This window comes from Haliotis rubra, unplaced genomic scaffold (assembly GCF_003918875.1).
Source record: "Haliotis rubra isolate DU_JTF1 unplaced genomic scaffold, ASM391887v1 Scf446, whole genome shotgun sequence".
NCBI classification, from domain to species: domain Eukaryota; kingdom Metazoa; phylum Mollusca; class Gastropoda; order Lepetellida; family Haliotidae; genus Haliotis; species Haliotis rubra.
The window spans coordinates 1-24,100 of record NW_025767131.1 but is presented as its reverse complement, the minus strand read 5'-3'; the positions used below and the strand labels follow the sequence as shown (position 1 = coordinate 24,100).

The following is a 24,100-nucleotide window of genomic DNA, read 5'->3' as shown; positions in this document are numbered from 1 at the left end:
CCAAGGTTGTTTAGTAATCCAGTGCACACAGTATAATCCAATGAGAAATGCACTCTGGTATATCCACAATGTGTGAAATCACTTGAATGTATATCCACTAATGACTTCAGAGACTGAGTATGACATGGGGCCGTTTGGTGGACTTTATATACCCACCCGAGTCTAAAAATAGACACATTAAGTGTGCTCACAATAGATCTCAACATAGACCTGAGACAAAGACTCATCATCTAAAAATAGACACACCAGATGTTCACACCATAGATCTCAATATACAATAGAGAGCAGTGACTCATCATCTAAAAAATAGACTATGTGAAGTCTAACAATAGATTTTGACCCTATAAAGCCCCATAGCTAAAAATAGATTTTGACGCCATAAAGGCCTCTATACTACTCTTCCTCAGTTTAGAAACATTATTAATTAAGCTGCCTAACTGTATTATGTTTACTTTCAGAATGGGTACGTGCCGTAGTACCGGTGCTGTTGAAGAAAACTACCTCTATATCCCTATGTCGACAGGGGTAAGTGGACCCAGATGTACTGACTGACTGACTGACTGAGGTTTGGTTTTACGCCGCTTTTAGCAATATTCCAGCAACATCACGGCGAGGGACACCAGAAATGGGCTTCACACATTGTACCCATGTGGGGATTCGAACCCGGGTCTTCGGCGTGACGAGCCAACACGTTAACCACTAGGCTACCCCACCGCCCCGGACCCAGATGTAACTGGTGTTTAGGCAGTTTAGGGATAGTCATTTATAACATGGGCTTCACGTTTGCGTACCGCACCACCCGTCTCCTTCTTGAAGCATATAAAACAGGACTCACTCACTCACTCACTCACTCACGCACGCACGCACGCACGCACGCACTCACTCACTCACTCACTCACTCAGACATATGCTGTAATTAACGATTATATTCCAAACTTGACGAAGCTCACAAATCAATACAAGGGCGTCACTATGGTAGTACAAAATAGAGTGGCAATAACAATTCAAATATAACATAATACAGAAGCAGTGATTATCGCAATATAGACAGTAATGGCCATATTTACCTCTCAGCAACATTAATCCAACCAGCAAGAAACTACAGGTTTACACAGAAATCCCAGAGTGAAGATTGATCACACAAAATGCTGATAAATTTGCTCCTTGAAAGATACGAGGCAAGTTAGTCCCCTTATGTATATAAGGAAACATACTAGATCTTTCCACACTGTTCTCGGCGTAACTGAAGAGGGCAACAGCCTGTTGGACACGTGAAGATCCGGGATTATAATAGAATTGATCTTCAGTAAATCATGCTTGTCGTGAAATGCGACGGTGGTCAGGCTCGCTGACTTTGTTGACATGTCATCGGTTCCCAAATGCGTAGATCGATGCTCATGCTGTTGATCACTGGAATCTCTGGTCCAGACTCGATTATTTACAGACCGCCGCCATATAGCTGGAATATTGCTGAGTGCGGCGTAAAACTAAACTCACTCACTCACTCACATCAGCCTGTTGTAGAGCAATCCACAAGTTGTCTAAAATAGCACAATTCTAAATATAGCACACGTCTGCGGATGGGTACCTGACGTACTGTCTGTTCCGGGTATTTCTCCAGTCTTGCACCTACCAACAAGGCCAGACAAGTTATTCACAGTACAGAATGTACCCACCACAGGGTCGTGTCGTGCTTAAAAACAGCGTATATATAGTATACAATATATAGTAGGTATATAGACTATATATACCTATAGAGACTATATACGTCTTTTAAGCACGACACGCCCCTGGGAATTTCTAAATTTCTGAAAATAACGTACCATCGGTACAGTATCACCATTCGCCCTTCAGTGAAATCCATGATTCGTGACGAACCTCAACGTATTTTATATATCTCTGTGTTCCCGAGACATAAACCTCATTCACTCACTCACTCATAACATGGTGTTTAATCCCCACGGTCGTGCACCATTGCCGACCATAATATTACCGTAACACTGCTATAATACTCACTAACACATTGATCCAGGTACAAGGGAAGGCCGGCGGAGCGGTGACGGATCTGGAGACGTTGTTCAAATCCTGGGCTTGGGAAAACTACCTGAGAAGTGCAAAGGGGAAGAAACTCAAATTTCGAGAAGCTCAGATACAGCTTGTCTGGGATCATGTCAAGTGCAAGTCAGACAAGCCTGTATACACACAACTGGAGACTCCGATCCCCGGGACCAGCGCGGGCGTTCCCTCGACCGAGACCCAGGTAGTCTTCACATCACGGTATCAGAACGATACTGCAGTCGCACAGACGCATGCCTTCAGGTAACAGTTGGGAAAAGACTGTGGGTGCAATTGCGGGTATTCATTATGGGCCGTAATGTGTAGGTGCAAGGTCCCGTGCACAGGTCATTAGGTGAGTGAGTGAGTGTGGTTTTACGCCGCTTTCAGCAATTTTCCAGCAATATCACGGCGGGGACACTAGAAATGGGCTTCACACATTGTATCCATGTGGGGAATCGAACCCGTGCCTTCGGCGTGACGAGCGAACGCTTTAACCATTAGGCTACCCCATCGCCCCAGGTCAGTAGGTGAAGTAGTGTCGGCGGCAGGGAGTAGAAGCATGGGTGACCGTGTTGGCCAGCACGACTTCTGAGAGTTTTTAGGTTTGTGGTTCTGCTCCACACGGATGCACATGTAACACATAGTCGATGTCCTCCTCAGGCGACGGACTTTGTTGAAATACAGGTTCGAGTACCCAGCCGTAACAATTGTTAGTTAGTAGGATGAGATAATAATGTAACATATACCTTTCACCCAAGTCAGCTTGAGTTGTATACTTTCCAAAAAGCTGAAAGGAGTACATGCTGATCCATTGTCCAGGGTTTAATAATGGTAATAATGTTGTTGCATGCACCTTGTTTATAGAGGCCAGCACAATGTGTGTACATACATGCATAATTGTTGTTGCATTAGAAAGTTCTGCATGTCAGAACCATGCATGTTGTAGTGATGAACATCAAAGACTTTAACCATCTCAGGCTTAGATCCCGCGTTACGTTGACGTCACGTGAAAAAGCGACGTTGTTCTCACTCACTCTTAAGCACGCGCAAAGTCAATCACTAGACTAACGTTTTGTCTCTGAATATATATAATTTTGATAGTAACAAACAAACCCATATAAAGTAAAAAGGAACCCCAGGGAGACCAGAGATCCAGAACCTGAGGAAATCTAGACTTGCTTCATTTAGAGCTTTAGCATTGCAGTGAGGGTTAGGCAATATGGAAAATAATGTGGTTCAGGGACTGTGAAACAGACTAAGTCAATCACCAACGCACTGACCTATCCACTCACTCACTCACCCACTCTTTTACAGAGCTGAGAAGACGACGAACGCTACCATTACAACAACCATTACGAAAGGGTTCGCTAAGGAAGGAAGCTTTGGGCTGGAGTTGTCCCTACCCGCTGACGTCGCCAAGGCAACGATTGGGTTTGGTCTCAACTACACTGTTGAAACTGCCGAGGAGCATACCATCGCAAAGTCAATGACGTGGGCCACAGATACAACAGTGACGTCAGAACCGAAATCAGTCACTCTGGCAGAGCTTGAGATTGAGGAACAAGCTTCCAGCTGGACATTCGAGGTCAAGGTCACTATCAAAGGGCGGATAACTGCAGTTATCAAAGGTACCAAGGGCATGACATCTGTTGCCATGACGATTGATGGAGATGTCGCAACTATCCTTGAAGATCGTCGAGCAGGAACTGCATCGTCTGTACCCAAGGATGTTGAGATAAAACATGGCAAGGTCACTTGGCCGGTTACGGGCAAATGTGACTTCCGGTTCGGCGTGTCCCAGAAAGTGAAAGTCTCGCCTGCACAACCAATAGATAAGAAGTAGTAATGAAATTTAGATTTTTTTTAAATCCCCACACTGATGCGTAATACGTAAGAAGTTTCAAATGGTAATAGAGTTCCAAACCATTCACTAGTGCTTTGTCCCATGCTTGTCGACTAACGGGATCGGGTGGTTAGGGTCGCTGACACGGTTGACGCATGTCATCGTGTCCCAATTTCGTAGATCGATGCTCAAGATGTCAGTTGATTGTCTGGTCAAGGCAGACTGTCGTCATCGATGATTTTATCGGATTTAAAAACAAAACCTAGGTTTATGTTTCCAAGGTTTCCAAAATTAATTTTCGTATTACCATTCCGGTTCTAAATGGCTTAGTTGCCAAATTCGACCTTTCAAATTGCTGCTTTGAATAAATATCTATGTTTCATGAGGTCGAACTTTTTCGAAAGAAGTGCAGTTACGTCAACGATCATTTAAAGAGGTGTTTCGCAAAATCCCTGAAAGTTCATTCAGGTAGCTTGAACGTCGCCATTATAAACCGGAGACGTTTACATCTCTTATAAGTTCTTAAGATGAGTTGATTCAGAAAGCCGGAAACGGCGTCTGTTACCATGGAAACATGTGTACATGTATTTGTCGGCTGTGTCACTGTGGATCAAAACAAAATTCTCCTTTATTGTCCAAATTCAGTGTACATGCTTGTTATCATTTCCCCTACAGTTCTATGTTTACAACACTGGTATGATTCCAGTATTGAAAACAGGCAGTACATGAACGCCTGGTAATAACTTTCTGTTTAATCAACAATAACATTTAGCGTTGCATCGGTAATATTACAGTAATTTATTATTGTTGATAAACCAAATTTCTTTCAAAACGCACATAGTATATGCTTACTTTTAAAAGCAAAGAAATTATTATTCAACACGGATATGTTTGTATTTTTATCATACCTTGTTTCACCATTTTCATGTATTGAAGTAGATGAGCAATTACATGTATATGGTGTGTGTGACAATGTGGTTACAGAGCTTTTACTAGCGCTTCCGATAATATTTTTCGCTTTGTAATGTCAATACATGTACTTTTATAATTTTGTGCTTTATATTATTCTGTTCTGACAAATACCCTGGACCGATGTCCGCCACATATCTGGAAAAAAAGGTTAACAAATGGTACTTGATGTTAACCTGCCTGGCACACGGCATAAGGTGATAAAACGGCCGGTCAGCTCGTAGTCAGTATAATGTGTGTCAGAGTAGGGTATACATGTATAAATGCCACGTGGTGTCCCACTCAGCTGGATCTATGACAGTCAATTTACCTGGACTAGTACACGCATGTACACCGTAATGTTAATCTTTAGCTTCATCTTCTTCCTGTCCATTTGCAGCAACTCTTAACATACAGATTTAATAAAAACAAACACTTTTAAACTTTGGTTACTTTTTGTAATTTCTACAACAATAGCAAACATGTGGTCAAAACAGAGACCCAAAATGTATCACGGATGTTTTTATAACACAAAAAAGCAACTTCACGAAAGACATTTCAGAGTATGCTAAGCAAGCACGGCGTACGATTTATCAACAAAATGTGAACGCATGTTCGTAACGTATTAGCGACATATTGCGCGGGACGAGGATCGTCGTACTGTAGTTTAGCAAACTGACTGTTTTAAAAGGTTTTGGTTAGACATTGAGCAACTTTGACAAGAAACAATAAATTGATCTCCATCTTGAATCAGTTCGCCCAAACACATCCGCCACTCTTTGTTAACCTGGTATTCCATGCAATGTATGTTGACAGACAAGTCGCAACAATTTAACAGTTGGTCGTTCACCTTATATACAGTATAGTTGTCGGACAAATACACCCAGCTCTCCAAGTAAGAGTTTGTCTTCATATGCTACTCAAAAGATGTTAAGGACTATCCGATTCTTTGTCTTTTCCAGGGCGAGACCATTTTACAGGATAATGGAATCATGTATTACACCACGGTTTGAAGACGGCAGTCTTCTTGCAGTTCCTAAACCCCATAAAAACTGGTGACATCAATAAGCCAAATGCAAACTCTGTTCCTCTTCCCTCGGCTCCTCTCCGCTCCATCCAACTCCATCCACCCAACCAAACACTTCTTCAACCTGTCCTCTTCTCTTACCTCTGCTCCATCCACCTCCCTCCACCACACCACACCCCTTTCCGCTACTCTACACCCCATCACACTCTGCTCCTCTACACCCCATCCCAGTCCGCTCCCCTACACTCCACTCCACTCCGATCCCCTACAACCCTCCCCTCCCCTCTCCTCACCTTTACACCACACCCTGCCCCGATCCCTTACGCTCCTCTCCGATCACCTACACCCCACTCCGCCCCCCATACACCCTGCCCGTTCCCCTACACCCCACCCCTCTCCCCTACGCCCCACCTGTCTCCCTCCCCTACACCCCACCCTTCTACTCTCCTCCACCCTACCCCTCCCCCATACACCCCACCCTCTCCCTCCCCCCACCCTCCCCTACACCCCACCTCGCCCGCCTCCCCCATACCCCACCCCCACTCCCCCTACGCCCCACCCACCCCTACATCCGCCCCTGCCTGCCTCCCTATACCCACCTGCCCCCTACATCCAACCCTGTTTCTCCCTACCCACCTGCCTCCTCCTACACCCCACCCCCCACTCCCCTCTCCTACCCACCCCTGCTCCACTCCCCCACACCCGTCCCCCCTACATCCGCCCCACCCGCCCCCCCTACACCCCACCCCCTATCCCCTACGCCCCACCCGTCTCCTCCGTACACCCCACCCTTTCTCCCTCCTCTCCTCCTACACCCCATCTCGCCCGCTCCCCTACGCCCCACCCCCTTCTCTCCCCTACACCCCACCCCCTATCCTCCCCTACACCCCATCCTCGCCTCGGCTCCCCCACACCCCCACCTCCACTATCCCTCCCCCTACACCCCACCCTCGCCTCAGGTCCCCCTACACCCCACCTCTCCCCTACACCCCACCCCTCCCTCTCCCCCTACACCCAGCTCCACTCCCTGCACCCCACCCCTCCCTCTCCCCTACACCCAGCTCCCCACTCCCCCTACACCCCACCCCCTACATCCGCCCCACCCGCTCCCCTATACCCACCCGCCTCCCCTACACCCCGCCCGCTCCCCCTACATCCAACACCGTTCTCCCTACCCACCCGCTCCCCTACACCCACTCCTTTCCCCTACACCCCACCCCGCACCCCCTACCCACTCCTCTCCCCTACATCACGCTCCGCCCCACACTCGGCTCCTTTCCCCCTACACCCCGCCCCCTACACCCCACCCCTCTCCAGCCCATTCCTCTCCTACACCCAACCTCGCTCCGCTCCCCTACACCCAACCCCACCCAACTGCTCTCCCCTTCGCGCCACACCCCGCTTGATGTGTCCTTTGTCTAATCCTTCAGGGCAACTCCCAGAACCACGAAGATCAGGGTTGACAGTGTGCATTTCAGGAAACTTCCTAGAACAAGAACCACAGAACAATTAGTGCCGTTAGAATTTGAATCATATGTGCGTTCGTTCATACTTGTGTTTTCCGGTGCATGGGTGAGTATTGCGTCTAAGGCCGCAGCAATATTCCAGTGGTATCACGGGGCCTGTCAGTAATCAAATCTGCACCAAGTCAACCAGTGGCCGATGGCATGAATATCGTTATCACGATTACACACAATCAGCAACGTCAAACAAGAGTTGGCTCTTGAGGCCATTTCTGACACCTGACTGACTGACGCCGTTTTTTAGCAACATTCCAGCAATATCACGGCGGGTGACACCAGAAATGGGCTTTACAAATTGTACCCATGTGGGGATCGAACCCGGGCCTTCGGCGTGACGAGTGAACGCTTTAACCACTAGGCTACCCCACCGCCCCTCTGACACCTGAATCCCAAACGATTCGATTCCCCGAATGGTTCCTATGTGTGAAGCCCCTTCGTGGCCTCCACCACCGTGATGTTGCTATTAGTGGCGTAAACTCATACTAGGTCACTCAAGCTACTGAGTGAGTGAGTTTACTTTTACGCCGCACTCAGCATTATTACAGCTATATGGCGGCGGTCTGTAATTAATCGAGTCTGGATCCAGTGATCAACAGCGTGAGCATCGATCTACGCAATTGGGATACGATAACATGTGTCAACCAAGCGAGCCTGACTGCCCTATCCCTCTAGCCGCCTCTTACCACAAGCATGGGTTACTGAAGATGAATTCTAACCCGGATCTTCACGGGTCACACACGCTAGAATCTTATGGGGCATTTCGTTACTCACCAGCACATACGCTGCAGTGTTCTTTCACTTTTGCCCTCCACACCGCACGTTTCGCTGTGTTGGAGGTGGTCCCGTCACAGGAGACGTCAGTTGAGCCATACATACACCCTAGCGTCGTAGCGGATGCTCTGAAAGGTAACCATGGCAACAGAATCATAAAGTGTCATTTGGCGGGGTTTTTGCAAAAGCAGTCTCGTAATTGTACCACATTGTTTCACCAAAGATCAGTGGTGTGCTGGTTACATCTGGATTAGTTAACACTAGTCAGGAACCTCCTGGACCATTCCAATATGGGATAGAACTTTCCAGAAGGTATTCAGACAAACGTACACACGTGACATTTTATCTCTGACATTACATCAAGGCACCGGTCATCCTGGATAAAGCGACCTCTTTAAGAAACTTAACCATTGTTGCTGCCAGATGCGTTTTATTAATCCCGATGTCAATGCCATTGCTATTCCTTTATGAATATAACATAGGTTTTGTTTGTTTGTTGTTTTACGCCGCACTCAGCAATATTCTAGCTATATGGCGGCAATACTTAACCATTTCTGGTATATTGTGAAACTCCCTTCACCCACCCACGAAGACAAGCAGTTGTGTGAAAAATACATGTCGTCCTGGTATCCCAGCCTAGCCGTGTTTGGAAGTTTGTGATTGGGCAACTTTGCATAAAAATTACTTTGCTCAATGAAGATATAAAGATGAATATAATACTGCGATATGAAATACATTTTCAACCACATACGTCTAAACCGTGTTTGAAATGTTGTATATTTGGGTAAAATAGGAAACTATTGTTTTTGAAAGATAAGATATCAAATATACCGAATAGAATTTGTTAATAATAGGAAAGTTTAATTTTTCACTTTAAAATTTTAAATCAAAATTATTTTTAAAACATAAAGACTTAGTGTTGACTAAGCGCCCGTACAGTATACTTTGTTCATATAATCTCAATTAATTGAGATATTTTCAATCTGAAAAGAAACGTCTAAAATCAACTGACCGGTGTAATAGTTCCTCTGTTCCCCTGTTTATATGTTCGTATATAATACCTATTATGGTATGTACTTTTATAGGCTGTATTACTATAATATCATATTTATGTTCCGTCTGGTTCCTATTGTCTAGTGACGAGGTCAATCGATATAGGTCATAGAGGGCAATAATTGTGAGCTTGACTTGTCGATTATCGATTAATTTCGGAGAAGTAACTTGAAGTAAAATATGCAAAGAAAGTCTCAAAGAAATCAACATATTTCAAATCACTAGAAAACTGGTGGCATGCTTCATAGTGTCTGATCTTGTGCATAGAGCACAGGTCACACATCAGTTGAAGTTGTGCTACGTTGATCAGAGAGAGTCCTTGGGTTGAGATCATGTTTGGCAGTTAGACTCCTGAGAGTTTCTAGGACTTCAGTCCTGCCCTACAACGAAGCACACGTGACACACGTGGTCTCACCCTAGGCAAGTGAGTTTGTTCATAAATTGCCTCTGTTCACCCCAGACAAGAGAATTTGTACCCTGTGGGGTAAGTCATATGATGGTTAACCTGCTAGGTTGACAGGTTTAGTTAACCTGGGTAATAATGTCGTAGCGTCAACAGGCGCTTTATAAATGTCCATTGTTATCATTATTATTCCTTATTATGCATGGATTACTTACAAAACAGCATTCTGAACATAGGTAGTAATAATCATTTCCCCGTGCACAACACCTATATTCAACAAAAGGGGAAATAAAGGAGAAATAGTATAAAATCGATATTCGTACCTATTTCAAGATAATTCCCATAAATAAACAATAGCTCTTCAGTTCAACCTTGTACAGAGGGTTCAGCTACGTACACGTGTTATAACCCGGTGGAAACACGGGTTAGAATCGGTTTCCAGCACTCTAATGTTTCGAGGCGACAGAACAGGGCCCAATTGCACAAAGCGGTCTTAGCGTTAAGATGGTCGTTACTCCTATGTAGGACTGCACGGTATTATCGGTATATCGCAATACGCCTTTCAAACGATACGTATTGCAATATATTTTCTGAGAACCGGTATATTGGGTAAAGAACATATATGAAGTTTTTGTGATTATCTTTATGGTTTAAATTAAAGTCTACACACTTTCATACACAATAAATGTTTTCCTTCATTATTCAATTACAAAACGGCATACAATAAATTGTATAAACCAAAAATAGAATCCCTGACTATTAAAATTCTAATTTTGAGATTGCTGTTATCAGAACCATAACATATATGTTTAGGGACTTATCATGTATAAAATAGAATTGACATGCACAATTAGTGTCACTTGCTGTAAAACACTCAAGCTCCCAATATATCGCAATACGTAGCGCGATACGGGTACCTGAATCGCAATATATTGCAATACAATTTATTTGCCAATACACATGTACTTGTTGGTCCCTGCCTGGCAATCGGCATTAATGGGTACAACAAGGACTGGTCGGCTCGGAGTCAGTATCATGTGTCTGAGTGAGGTATTCATGCTTCACTGCGGCATGGTATCTCAGTGAGCTAGCACTATAAAACCAGCTTGAGTCTGGGCTAGGACAGGCATCCACACATATACATATGAGCGAAAGTGCGACGTTAAACCCCATTTCACCTCACCTCTAGCATAGACTTAAGAAAGAGTTGGTGCTCATAATATCTATCTCTGGGTTTTCTGACACAGACCAGATCCACCATTAAGCCTTTGTTTCGCGATCGTATTGTGGTTGAAAAGTACGTTCAACCGTCGAGAAGAAATATTTATTGATTAATTAATTTAATGTAATTACTTACGTGCAAGTTGAAACTGGGCTGAAGGTCAAGTGTGTGGTTTCGCAAAGGCAGGTCCCACTCAGAGCTGTAAATGAATACATCCGCGATCATTGTGTTGTTGGATAAAGATCTAAAACACCCTTAGGCATGCCAGAAACCAGTTTGAATCTCACATGGGTCCTGGTTGTGTTTCAAGATTTGTCAGCGTAATAATCGTGCTCGTAAGTTACACCTTCGTGAAGCCTAATACCCGCATCACCTTGGTCTGTTTTGAGTGCGTGAGTTAACATCTAAGCCGCTTTTAGCAATATTCCAGCAAAGTCACAGCAGGGGACACCAGAAATAGGCTTGACCCATTGAACCCATCTAGGGAATTGAACCTGGGTCTTTGGCACGATGAGCAAACGCTTTAACCACTGGTCCAAGACATGCCCCCTTCTCTTAAATGAATCACCGTGCTGTTATATTACTCTTCAAAGTGGCGTTAATAACTCTCTCTTACGTTTTCTGGGCAACGTATACGCGTATACGTACGTCACCTCCACCCCATGAGTGCAAAGATTATCGATTCGTGTAATCGCAATACTAATCTATCTGACTGCGTCATCGAACGTTGCCCACCGTCAGAATATCGACCATGTCGTCAAACTAATTTCTGACAGGGGTGGTTGGGTAGCCCAATTGTTATATCGTCCGCTCGTACACAATTTGAACAATATGCTCACAAACACGACGAAGTAAGTAGTCAAGCTACATGACACTATCCTTTGAATAATCGAGTACTGGCTAGCCAGTGGTTGATAGCCTGAACACTGATCCTCGCCATCGGGGCACGATGACCCTCAATCATGTCACACCAACACCTAAACAAAACGTACCGCAGCTGACTCCTGATATTGAGTTGATGGTAGTCACGGACTGGAGAGCAGTGGAAGCCTTCGACATGACGGAGGTACAACCAGCTCCACTGGCCCCAACCAGACACACAGCGTACGCCTTGGCCGCTCTGTACAATGGTTGAAAAGTGAATGACCTTGACCGCTCTGTACAATGGTTGAAAAGTGACTGACTGTGTGTATATATGTACATGTAAATCCCAACCAACCCAAGTGTATCACATGTCAGTTGTGGGAACGTATGACGTATCAGGTTCTGTTGAAACCCAGACGCACGTTGTCGTATTTTCATGTCATTGGTACACACAAACTGTACATCTGTCTCGTGATAGGCATGCTCATGGTAGGCTCTCTCAAAAGTTACGTTCCTAACTTAATACGTAAATGTGTGTGCCCTACTCATATCTTACGTACTTTACTTATAACGTGCGTGTCCAGTCATAACTAACTTACATGCCCTATTCATATCTAAAGTGTCCGACACATAACCTACGTGCCACACCCACGACACATTTGGCTAACTCTTAACTTTAATGACCTACTCACGACCAACGTATGTGGCTTCTCATCCTTCTCATATCTAAGTGCTCGACTTATGACTAACGCATGTGCCCTTCTCAGATCAAAGTGATCTACTTAAGACGAACGTATGTGCTCTTGTCATATCTAAATGATCTACTGTAACTTACGAGCATCTGTTGATATCTGCAACGCCGGGCGTCGTGTAGTCGGCGTTAAACTGCGTCGTGCAGCTGTCACATGTCGCAGCAACGTGGCCAACAACAGCTGTTGGAACTGCGAAACAGAAGATGTTAAGCCGGATCACATTTCGTCAAATTTCACGGGTACTTTCATTCAAGATTTCCTTTCAAACATGTGAGAAAGACAGTTGTTATGTTCGCTACGGGCTTATATCTCACCCTATCATACAGACACCGTAACCTTTGTTCGTTGTTGATAGAGTCCACGACGTAACCGATATCAGTTGACTGTAGTGTTCTGGAATTACCATGCACTAGACGACTGGGCTACCCGTGTTCTAGAATGTGCAATTTGTAGCTGCTCAAATTAAAACACAAATTCAGAGTGAGTGAGTATATTTTTACACCGCTTTTAGCAATATTCTAGCAATATCACGGCGGGGGACACCAGAAATGGGCTTCACACATTAAATCCATGTGGAGAATCGAACCCGGGTCTTCGGCGTGACGAGCAAAGCTGTACCCACTAGGCTACCCCACCGTATCCACAAATACAGACAGCAATACAGACGCCGTTGTACAATATAAAACGTGTGGCAAACCCAAACTGATTCATGACACTCAATACAAGACAAGTCCTTGAATAAATAAAGCAATAGTGAAGCAGGACATTCAAATATAGAAACTTATAAAAACAATGCACTATCACTATTGAATTATACGCCTGTACCAAATTCATTACACAAATAAGGATTACCATATTTTCACGAACAAGCGCCCAGGCACTTATTTTTTCAACAGACTTCCAGACCCGGAGCTTATTAGAGGGCCGACGCTTATAAGAGAAAATACGGTATACACGTAGTCGCGGCTAAAACAGTTTGTGAACAAATGATCAGAGTAAATAGCAGAAGTTCTGTACCATTCATTTGATACAGAATTTCCATCTAATAGGACTTTCTATTGATGTTGTAAATTCTAACAAATTCGTTCTAAAATTAATCCACACTATGTTTTCAAATTCTATTTACATATAATTTAGTTGGTAACATTTTCATAGCTGAACAAATACAAGAAATCAAAATTAGAATGAAACAATATTACCTAAAACAAATACACTGAAGACCTGGGGGAAGAACATCACTTCACCGAGTGTCGCAACTGGAGTACTGAAACTAACTGAACACTGTATAGTAGGTCTGACTTTGGTAATGAAGTGTAGGTCTCACGCACCGAATCAACCAATCGTTTTCACAAAAGACAGCTGAATATCGATCATTGAACTGTAAGAAAACTCATCTGTAACCACCCATCATTGATTTTTGGTTCTGTTACAAGTTACTAACACAGCAATACATATATACATAATTAATGTTTGACATACTCCCGGCTCCAGTTGTTCTAAGATGTAAGGGACATGGCGTTTTTAAACAACAATCTTTTCCTCAAAACGCTGGAAATATAATCATGATAAAGTGCAAATACATTGTTGTTGACTATTATGTGACTCATTTCACAGTAAACCGTGGGTGTCTTGAAACCTTCACTAAATATATATCCGTCAAAGCTAACACACAGGCACTACAGCTGTGGTGATCAATTGTGTAACTATCACATCAGCAAAATGTAACACAGGTTTCTAGTTGGTGACTGTTTATTATAATATTAAACGTTTTGCTGAAGATCACGCCTTTAACTAAACATGATAATGTTGGTTTTAATTAAATCCTAAGACTGTTTGAAAAAGGAAACATAATTTTGAGAAATCAAGATTCCCTTCAGTAGGAAACCATCAACTCCCTGAAAATGATGAGAAAATATCTAATACATATTATAGTGTTTATAGAGCTTTATACTAAAGAAAAAACGAAATATCAACATGCTGCACAAAATACAGAATGGAGAGTTGGACTCCCAACCTTCATTGCCGATGCTGTCATGGTATTGGTCATGGTATGTAGATACTAAATGAAGGCATGAATAACTCATAACTTACTGCCCGTTAATGAGAAATAATGGATCGGGTAACAATGAGTTAACAACAGACAGTTGTTCTGAACACTTTCTATTTATTTACGTCGTCTTGGAAGTCAAAACAAGAGGTCTTTTATGATGACGGAACACACGCTATCACCAAGGTTAAAACTATCGATCATTCCAGAGGGGATCTCGCCTTAAACCAGTGACACTAATGACGATTAGGTGTTAAAAATTTGTGACCAAGATCAGTGTCGTCGTTCGTTTGTGTATAACGCCACACTATTAAACATTCCAGCTCTGTCACGTAAGTCTGTAAATAATCGAGACTGGACTAGACAATCTAGTGATTGACATCTTGAGCATATGTCTACGCAACTAAGATAGGATGACAAGCATTAACCGAGTCAGCGAGTCCACTCTACCCCACCAGTTGCCTCTTATGACAAGCATGGGTAGGTGAAGACCAATTCTAACCCGGATCTTCACTTGTCACTGTCGTCGTCGTCCGACGGCGTTAAACGTAGATCATGCTATCGATCATGCCTTATTATGGAAATGACATGAAATTATGACACCGTCCCAAACAAACGCACATTTGTATTGTACTTTGTTAAAGCTATCCAAACAACGATAGTAGATCATTGATAGTCAGGTAACACACAAACATCACATTGTGTAAACAACTCGAATTTAATGTGCTGAAGAAACCATCGTTCATGTGGTAACTCTCCCGTCTTCCTTGTGGTGACTCTCTCGTCTTCCTTGTGGTGACTCTCCCATCTTCCTTGTGGTGACTCTCTCGTCTCCCTTGTGTTGACTCTCTCTTCATTGTGGTGACTCTCTCGTCTTCCTTGTGGTGACTCTCTCGTCTTCCTTGTGGTGACTCTCTCGTCTTCCTTGTGGTGGCTCTCTCGTCTTCCTTGTGGTGACTCTCTCGTCTTCCTTGTGGTGGCTCTCTCGTCTTCCTTGTGGTGACTCTCTCGTCTTCCTTGTGGTGACTCTCTCGTCTTCCTTGTGGTGGCTCTCTCGTCTTCCTTGTGGTGATTCTCTCGTCTTCCTTGTGGTGACTCTCCCATCTTCCTTGTGGTGACTCTCTCGTCTTCCTTGTGTTGACTCTCTCTTCATTGTGGTGACTCTCTCGTCTTCCTTGTGGTGGCTCTCTCGTCTTCCTTGTGGTGACTCTCTCGTCTTCCTTGTGGTGACTCTCTCGTCTTCCTTGTGGTGGCTCTCTCGTCTTCCTTGTGGTGATTCTCTCGTCTTCCTTGTGGTGACTCTCCCATCTCTCCTTGTGGTGACTCTCTCGTCTTCCTTGTGGTGGCTCTCTCGTCTTCCTTGTGGTGACTCTCTCGTCTTCCTTGTGTTGACTCTCTCTTCATTGTGGTGACTCTCTCGTCTTCCTTGTGGTGACTCTCTCGTCTTCCTTGTGGTGACTCTCTCGTCTTCCTTGTGGTGGCTCTCTCATCTTCCTTGTGGTGACTCTCTCTGTCTTCCTTGTGGTGGCTCTCTCGTCTTCCTTGTGGTGACTCTCTCGTCTTCCTTGTGGTGACTCTCTCTCTGTCTTCCTTGTGGTGGCTCTCTCGTCTTCCTTGTGGTGATTCTCTCGTCTTCCTTGTGGTGACTCTCCCATCTTCCTTGTGGTGACTCTCTCGTCTTCCTTGTGGTGGCTCTCTCTCTCTTCCTTGTGGTGACTCTCTCTGTCTTCCTTGTGTTGACTCTCTCTTCATTGTGGTGACTCTCTCTGTCTTCCTTGTGGTGACTCTCTCGTCTCTCCTTGTGGTGACTCTCTCGTCTTCCTTGTGGTGGCTCTCTCGTCTTCCTTGTGGTGACTCTCTCGTCTCCCTTGTGGTGGCTCTCTCGTCTTCCTTTGTGGTGACTCTCTCGTCTTCCTTGTGGTGACTCTCTCTGTCTCTCCTTGTGGTGGCTCTCTCGTCTTCCTTGTGGTGATTCTCTGTCTTCCTTGTGGTGACTCTCCCATCTTCCTTGTGGTGACTCTCTCGTCTTCCTTGTGGTGACTCTCTCGTCTTCCTTGTGGTGACTCTCTCTGTCTCTCCTTGTGTTGACTCTCTCTTCATTGTGGTGACTCTCTCTGTCTCTCCTTGTGGTGACTCTCTCTGTCTCTCCTTGTGGTGACTCTCTCTGTCTCTCCTTGTGGTGGCTCCCTCTGTCTCTCCTTGTGGTGACTCTCTCGTCTCTCCCTTGTGGTGGCTCTCCCCTGTCTCTCCTTGTGGTGACTCTCTCTGTCTCTCCTTGTGGTGGCTCTCCTCGTCTCTCCTTTGTGGTGACTCTCTCGTCTTCCCTTGTGGTGGCTCTCCCATCTTCCTTGTGGTGACTCTCTCCTCTCTCTTGTGGTGACTCTCTCTCTGTCTCCCTTGTTGTGACTCTCCCTTCTTCCATGTGGTGACTCTCTGTCTCTCATTGTGGTGACTCTCGTCTTCGTTGGGTGGTGACTCACCACATGGTGACTCCTCTCTGCTGCTTCATTGTGGTGACTCTCTCGTCTCCCTTGTGGTGGCTCTCCCATCTTCCTTGTGGTGACTCTCCTGCCTTCATTGTGTGTAACTCCTCTCGTCTCTCCTTGTGGTGACTCTCTCTCTCTCTCCTTGTGTTGACTCTCTCTTCATTGTGGTGACTCTCTCGTCTCTCCTTTGTGGTGACTCTCTCGTCTCTCCTTGTGGTGACTCTCTCTGTCTCTCATTGTGGTGGCTCTCCTCTCTGTCTCTCCTTGTGGTGACTCTCTCGTCTCTCCTTTGTGGTGGCTCTCTCTGTCTTCCTTGTGGTGACTCTCTCGTCTTCCTTGTGGTGACTCTCTCTGTCTTCCTTTGTGGTGGCTCTCTCTGTCTTCCTTGTGGTGACTCCTCTCGTCTCTCCTTGTGGTGACTCTCCCATCTTCCTTGTGGTGACTCTCTCGTCTTCCTTGTGGTGGCTCCTCTCTGTCTTCCTTGTGGTGACTCTCTCTCTCTCCTTGTGGTGGCTCTCCCATCTTCCTTGTGGTGACTCTCTCTGTCTCTCCTTGTGGGTGACTCTCTCTCTCTCTCTCCTTCCTTGTTGTGACTCTCCCTTCTTCCATGTGGTGACTCTCTCGCCTTCATTGTGGTGACTCTCTCGTCTCTCCTTGTGTTGACTCTCTCTCGTCTCTCCTTGTGTTGACTCTCTCTTTCATTGTGGTGACTCTCTCTCGACTTCCCTTGTGGTGACTCTCCCGTCTCTCCTTGTCGTGACTCTCCTCCTGTCTTCCTTGTTTGTGACTCTCTCTGTCTCTCATTGTGGTGACTCTCTCTGTCTTAATTGTGTTGACTCTCTCTCTCATTGTGGTGACTCTCTCATCTTCCTTGTGGTGGCTCTCCCTCTCTCTTCCTTGTGGTGACTCTCTCTGTCTTCAGTGTGGTGGCTCTCCCATCTTCCTTTGTGGTGACTCTCTCTGTCTTCATTGTGATGACTCACCACATGGTGACTCTCTCTCTCCTTGTGGTGACTCTCTCGTCTTCTTTGTGGTGACTCTCTCGTCTTCCTTTGTGGTGATTCTCTCGTCTTCCTTGTGGTGACTCTCCCATCTTCCTTGTGGTGACTCTCTCGTCTTCCTTGTGGTGGCTCTCTCGTCTTCCTTGTGGTGACTCTCTCGTCTTCCTTGTGTTGACTCTCTCTTCATTGTGGTGACTCTCTCGTCTTCCTTGTGGTGACTCTCTCGTCTTCCTTGTGGTGACTCTCTCGTCTTCCTTGTGGTGGCTCTCTCGTCTTCCTTGTGGTGACTCTCTCTTCCTCCTGGTGGCTCTCTCTGTCTTCCTTGTGGTGACTCTCTCGTCTTCCTTGTGGTGACTCTCTCGTCTTCCTTGTGGTGGCTCTCTCGTCTTCCTTGTGGTGATTCTCTCGTCTTCCTTGTGGTGACTCTCCCCATCTTCCTTGTGGTGACTCTCTCGTCTTCCCTTGTGGTGGCTCTCTCTGTCTTCCTTGTGGTGACTCTCTCGTCTTCCTTGTGGTGACTCTCTCTTCATTGTGGTGACTCTCTCGTCTTCCTTGTGGTGACTCTCTCGTCTCTCCTTGTGGTGACTCTCTCGTCTCTCCTTGTGGTGGCTCCTCTCGTCTTCCTTGTGGTGACTCTCTCGTCTTCCTTGTGGTGGCTCTCTCGTCTTCCTTGTGGTGACTCTCTCGTCTTCCTTGTGGTGACTCTCTCGTCTTCCTTGTGGTGGTCTCTCTGTCTTCCTTGTGGTGATTCTCTCGTCTTCCTTGTGGTGACTCTCCCATCTTCCTTGTGGTGACTCTCTCGTCTTCCTTGTGGTGACTCTCTCGTCTTCTCTTTGTGGTGACTCCCTCTCTTCCTTGTGTGACTCTCCTCTCTTCATTGTGGTGACTCTCTCGTCTTCCTTGTGGTGACTCTCTCGTCTTCCTTGTGGTGACTCTCGTCTTCCTTGTGGTGGCTCTCCTTGTGGTGACTCTCTCGTCTTCCTTGTGGTGGCTCTCCCATCTTCCTTGTGGTGACTCTCTCGTCTTCCTTGTGGTGGCTCTCTCGTCTTCCTTGTGGTGACTCTCTCGTCTTCCTTGTGGTGGCTCTCCCATCTTCCTTGTGGTGACTCTCTCGTCTTCCTTGTGGTGACTCTCTCGTCTTCCTTGTTGTGACTCTCCCTTCTTCCATGTGGTGACTCTCTCGTCTTCATTGTGGTGACTCTCGTCTTCGTTGTGGTGACTCACCACATGGTGACTCTCTCGCCTTCATTGTGGTGACTCTCTCGTCTTCCTTGTGGTGGCTCTCCCATCTTCCTTGTGGTGACTCTCTCGCCTTCATTGTGGTAACTCTCTCGTCTTCCTTGTGGTGACTCTCTCGTCTTCCTTGTGTTGACTCTCTCTTCATTGTGGTGACTCTCTCGTCTTCCTTGTGGTGACTCTCTCGTCTTCCTTGTGGTGACTCTCTCGTCTTCCTTGTGGTGGCTCTCTCGTCTTCCTTGTGGTGACTCTCTCGTCTTCCTTGTGGTGACTCTCTCGTCTTCCTTGTGGTGACTCTCTCGTCTTCCTTGTGGTGACTCTCTCGTCTTCCTTGTGGTGACTCTCTCGTCTTCCTTGTGGTGGCTCTCTCGTCTTCCTTGTGGTGACTCTCTCGTCTTCCTTGTGGTGACTCTCCCATCTTCCTTGTGGTGACTCTCTCTCTGTCTTCCTTGTGGTGGCTCTCTCGTCTTCCTTGTGGTGACTCTCTCGTCTTCCTTGTGGTGGCTCTCCCATCTTCCTTGTGGTGACTCTCTCGTCTTCCTTGTGGTGACTCTCTCGTCTTCCTTGTTGTGACTCTCCTTCTTCCCATGTGGTGACTCTCTCGCCTTCATTGTGGTGACTCTCTCGTCTTCCTTGTGTTGACTCTCTCGTCTTCCTTGTGTTGACTCTCTCTTCATTGTGGTGACTCTCTCGACTTCCTTGTGGTGACTCTCCCGTCTTCCTTGTCGTGACTCTCCCGTCTTCCTTGTTGTGACTCTCTCGTCTTCATTGTGGTGACTCTCTCGTCTTAATTGTGTTGACTCTCTCGTCTTCATTGTGGTGACTCTCTCATCTTCATTGTGGTGGCTCTCCCATCTTCCTTGTGGTGACTCTCTCGTCTTCAGTGTGGTGGCTCTCCCATCTTCCTTGTGGTGACTCTCTCGTCTTCATTGTGATGACTCACCACATGGTGACTCTCTCGTCTTCCTTGTGGTGACTCTCTCGTCTTCTTTGTGGGGACTCTCTCGTCTTCATTGTGGTGACTCTCTCGTCTTCATTGTGGTGGCTCTCCATCTTCCCTTGTGGTGACTCTCTCGTCTTCATTGTGGTGGCTCTCCCATCTTCCTTGTGGTGACTCTCTCGTCTTCATTGTGGTGACTCACCACCACATGGTGACTCTCGCCTTCCTTGTGGTGACTCTCTCGTCTTCCTTGTGGTGACTCTCTCGTCTTCATTGTGTTGACTCTCCCGTCTTCCTTGTGTTGACTCTCTCTTAATTGTGGTGACTGTCTCGTCTTCCTTGTGGTGACTCTCTCGTCTTCCTTGTCGTGACTCTCCCGTCTTCCTTGTTTGTGACTATCTCGTCTTCCATGTGGTGACTCTCTCGTCTTAATTGTGTTGACTCTCTCGTCTTCATTGTGGTGGCTCTCCCATCTTCCTTGTGGTGACTCTCTCGTCTTCATTGTGATGACTCACCACATGGTGACTCTCTCGTCTTCATTGTGGTGACTCTCTCGTCTTCTTTGTGGTGACACTCTCGTCTTCATTGTGGTGACTCTCTCGTCTTAATTGTGGTGACTCATCACATGGTGACTCTCGTCTTCATTGTGGGGACTCTCGTCTTCCTTGTGTTGACTCTCTCCTGTCTTCATTGTGTTGACTCTCCGTCTTCCTTGTGTTGACTCTCCAGTCTTCATTGTGGTGACTCTCTCTCGTCTTCATTGTGGTGACTCTCTCGTCCCCATTGTGGTGACTCCCCGTGTTCCTTGTGTTGACCCTCTCTTCATTGTGGTGACTCTCTCGTCTTCCTTGTGGTGACTCTCGTCTTCCTTGTGGTGACTCTCGTCTTCATTGTGGTGACTCTCTCGTCTTAATTGTGGTGACTCTCTCGTCTTCATTGTGGGGACTCTCTCGTCTTCCTTGTGGTGACTCTCTCGTCTTCATTGTGTTGACTCTCCCGTCTTCCTTGTGTTGACTCTCCAGTCTTCATTGTGGTGACTCTCTCGTCTTCCTTGTGGTGACTCTCTCGTCTTCCTTGTGGTGACTCTCTCGTCTTCCTTGTGGTGGCTCTCTCGTCTTCCTTGTGGTGACTCTCTCGTCTTCCTTGTGGTGACTCTCCCATCTTCCTTGTGGTGACTCTCTCGTCTTCCTTGTGGTGGCTCTCTCTCGTCTTCCTTGTGGTGACTCTCTCGTCTTCCTTGTGGTGGCTCTCCCATCTTCCTTGTGGTGACTCTCTCGTCTTCCTTGTGGTGACTCTCTCGTCTTCCTTGTTGTGAGCTCTCCCTTCTTCCATGTGGTGACTCTCTCGCCTTCATTGTGGTGACTCTCTCGTCTTCCTTGTGTTGACTCTCTCGTCTTCCTTGTGTTGACTCTCTCTTCATTGTGGTGACTCTCGACTTCCTTGTGGTGACTCTCCGTCTTCCTTGTCGTGACTCTCCCGTCTTCCTTGTTGTGACTCTCGTCTTCATTGTGGTGACTCTCTCTGTCTTAATTGTGTTGACTCTCTCGTCTTCATTGTGGTGACTCTCTCATCTTCATTGTGGTGGCTCTCCATCTTCCTTGTGGTGACTCTCTCGTCTTCCAGTGTGGTGGCTCTCCCATCTTCCTTGTGGTGACTCTCTCGTCTTCATTGTGGTGACTCACCACATGGTGACTCTCTCGCCTTCCTTGTGGTGACTCTCTCGTCTTCCTTGTGGTGACTCTCTCGTCTTCATTGTGTTGACTCTCCGTCTTCCTTGTGTTGACTCTCTCTTAATTGTGGTGACTGTCTCGTCTTCCTTGTGGTGACTCTCTCGTCTTCCTTGTCGTGACTCTCCCGTCTTCCTTGTTGTGACTATCTCGTCTTCCATGTGGTGACTCTCTCGTCTTAATTGTGTTGACTCTCTTCGTCTTCATTGTGGTGGCTCTCCATCTTCCTTGTGGTGACTCTCTCGTCTTCATTGTGATGACTCACCACATGGTGACTCTCGTCTTCATTGTGGTGACTCTCTCGTCTTCTTTGTGGTGACACTCTCGTCTTCATTGTGGTGACTCTCTCGTCTTAATTGTGGTGACTCACCACATGGTGACCTCTCTCGTCTTCATTGTGGGGACTCTCTCGTCTTCCTTGTGTTGACTCTCTCGTCTTCATTGTGTTGACTCTCCGTCTTCCTTGTGTTGACTCTCCAGTCTTCATTGTGGTGACTCTCTCGTCTTCATTGTGGTGACTCTCTCAGTCTTAATTGTGGTGACTCCCCGTCTTCCTTGTGTTGACCCTCTCTTCATTGTGGTGACTCTCTCGTCTTCCTTGTGGTGACTCTCGTCTTCCTTGTGGTGACTCTCGTCTTCATTGTGGTGACTCTCTCGTCTTAATTGTGGTGACTCTCTCGTCTTCATTGTGGGGACTCTCTCGTCTTCCTTGTGGTGACTCTCTCGTCTTCATTGTGTTGACTCTCCGTCTTCCTTGTGTTGACTCTCCAGTCTTCATTGTGGTGACTCTCTCCTGTCTTCCTTGTGGTGACTCTCTCGTCTTCATTGTGTTGACTCCTCCGTCTTCCTTGTGTTGACTCTCTTCATTGTGGTGACTCTCTCGTCTTCCCTTGTGGTGACTCTCGTCTTCCTTGTGGTGACTCTCGTCTTCATTGTGGTGACTCTCTCGTCTTAATTGTGGTGACTCTCTCGTCTTCATTGTGGTGACTCTCCGTCTTCCTTGTGGTGACTCTCCCGTCTTCCTTGTGCATATTGACAAAGGGAAGACATCCTAATTAGATTAAAATATGGTCTGACAACCATTATTGGCATGAGTATATATTCAGATACTACGTTCGTCTAATTGCAATACTGCTTTGTATGAGCCCCAGAACTCGCTGTTCGTCGTGAGGGGCGATTAATGGGGCTCAAATAATGAGAATATTTATAATGCACCTTTTCCAGGCTAGATATCTGCTCAAAGCGCACAATCTGATCATTATTACCCCGAATAACCCAAGCTCCCTGTTAGGCGCTAGAAGGTTAATAGTCTCACGACTTATTTCACCGGGTACCCATTTCCTGCTGGGTGAACAGAGGGCAACTGTGAACAAACTCACTTGCCTAAGGTGAGACCACATGGATCAAATGTGCTTCGTTGTGTGGCAGGACTGAAGTCCTAGAAACTCTCAGGAGTTAACCTGCCAACACGGTCACACATCCAAGGTCTGTCCGAGCCCAACGTTGCTTTCTAACTTCAACTGATTTGTGACCTGAGCGCTATGCACAGGGCAACGTGCCACCACACAAAAGGCTCTGATGAATGACATGGATAACTGTGCATCATCGAACCCCGATGACGTTGATTGTTACCCACGTGGCAAGAATAAACACTATTTGCGTCATATATTTAAAGCCTAATACAAATGTACTAATGCCAACAAAGATATTACCGCATGTGATCATTAATGAAAGTACAACAGTATTTGGTGCAAGTATAACGGACAGCATTCTTAATGGAGAGGAAGTTCTGAAAAAAATTCGAATGTAACTCTCCTTGAAGTTATAATGCAAGCTTGCTGCATTTATGACGTAAAACTGATTCCTCGGCAGTACATAGGGAAAACTGTAAGTCGTTATCAAAAGCGAAACGTTCGGGTTCTATTTTATTATTTCACTTTCTGTTCCAAACAAGACTCTCTATATATTTTAAATAAGTTTAATTGTATATCCAAACAACGCACTCTCTGGTTTCTTTAATGAGTTTAATTTCAGGCGGTTGGGTAACCTAGTGGTTAAAGCGTTGGCTCGCCATGCCGAAGACCTGGGTTCGAATCCACACATGGGTACAATGTGTGAAGCCCATTTCTGGTTGTCCCCACCGCCGTGATGTTGCTGGAATATTGTTAAAAGCGGCGTAAAACCAAACTCAGTCAGTCA

At 46.0% G+C, this 24,100-nt stretch overlaps 3 protein-coding genes across 5 annotated transcripts in view; 2 read left to right on the top strand and 1 right to left on the bottom strand.

The window, feature by feature from the left end:
• LOC124289665 overlaps nt 1-5,289 on the top strand; it is a 28,446-nt gene extending 23,157 nt beyond the window's left edge. For 2 of the 3 annotated variants that reach the window (XM_046726272.1, XM_046726271.1), the window contains exons 2-4: nt 459-525; nt 2,033-2,319; nt 3,373-5,289. In XM_046726272.1, the coding sequence (XP_046582228.1) occupies nt 460-525; nt 2,033-2,319; nt 3,373-3,901 (882 nt within the window). In that variant the 5' untranslated portion in view covers nt 459 and the 3' untranslated portion in view covers nt 3,902-5,289. The remainder of the gene's footprint in view (nt 1-458; nt 526-2,032; nt 2,320-3,372) is intronic. The other variant, XM_046726270.1, reaches the window with a different exon arrangement.
• A 357-nt stretch (nt 5,290-5,646) lies between these two features.
• On the top strand, nt 5,647-7,282 carry LOC124289677 (extensin-like). The gene is made up of 2 exons (XM_046726294.1): nt 5,647-5,653; nt 6,108-7,282. The coding sequence occupies exons 1-2, from the start codon at nt 5,647-5,649 to the stop codon at nt 7,280-7,282; spliced, it is 1,182 nt and encodes a 393-aa protein (XP_046582250.1).
• On the bottom strand, nt 7,275-13,736 carry LOC124289678. The gene is made up of 6 exons (XM_046726295.1): nt 13,664-13,736; nt 12,548-12,653; nt 11,841-11,968; nt 10,984-11,047; nt 8,171-8,298; nt 7,275-7,362 (listed from the first exon to the last, which is right to left on the bottom strand). The coding sequence occupies exons 1-6, from the start codon at nt 13,698-13,700 to the stop codon at nt 7,295-7,297; spliced, it is 531 nt and encodes a 176-aa protein (XP_046582251.1). The 5' UTR covers nt 13,701-13,736; the 3' UTR covers nt 7,275-7,294.
• Nucleotides 13,737-24,100: the final 10,364 nt, after the last annotated feature.

What these genes read in the sequence shown, in the direction of transcription:
- LOC124289678 (XM_046726295.1), bottom strand. Translation starts at nt 13,700, where the DNA reads ATGTTCTTCCCCCAGGTCTTCAGTGTATTTGTTTTAG. An exon ending in AATATCAGGAGTCAGCTGCG is followed by an intron (nt 11,048 to 11,840) that starts GTACGTTTTGTT and finishes ATTCATTTACAG; the next exon opens with CTCTGAGTGGGACCTGCCTT. An exon ending in ACACTGCAGCGTATGTGCTG is followed by an intron (nt 7,363 to 8,170) that starts GTGAGTAACGAA and finishes TTCTTGTTCTAG; the next exon opens with GAAGTTTCCTGAAATGCACA.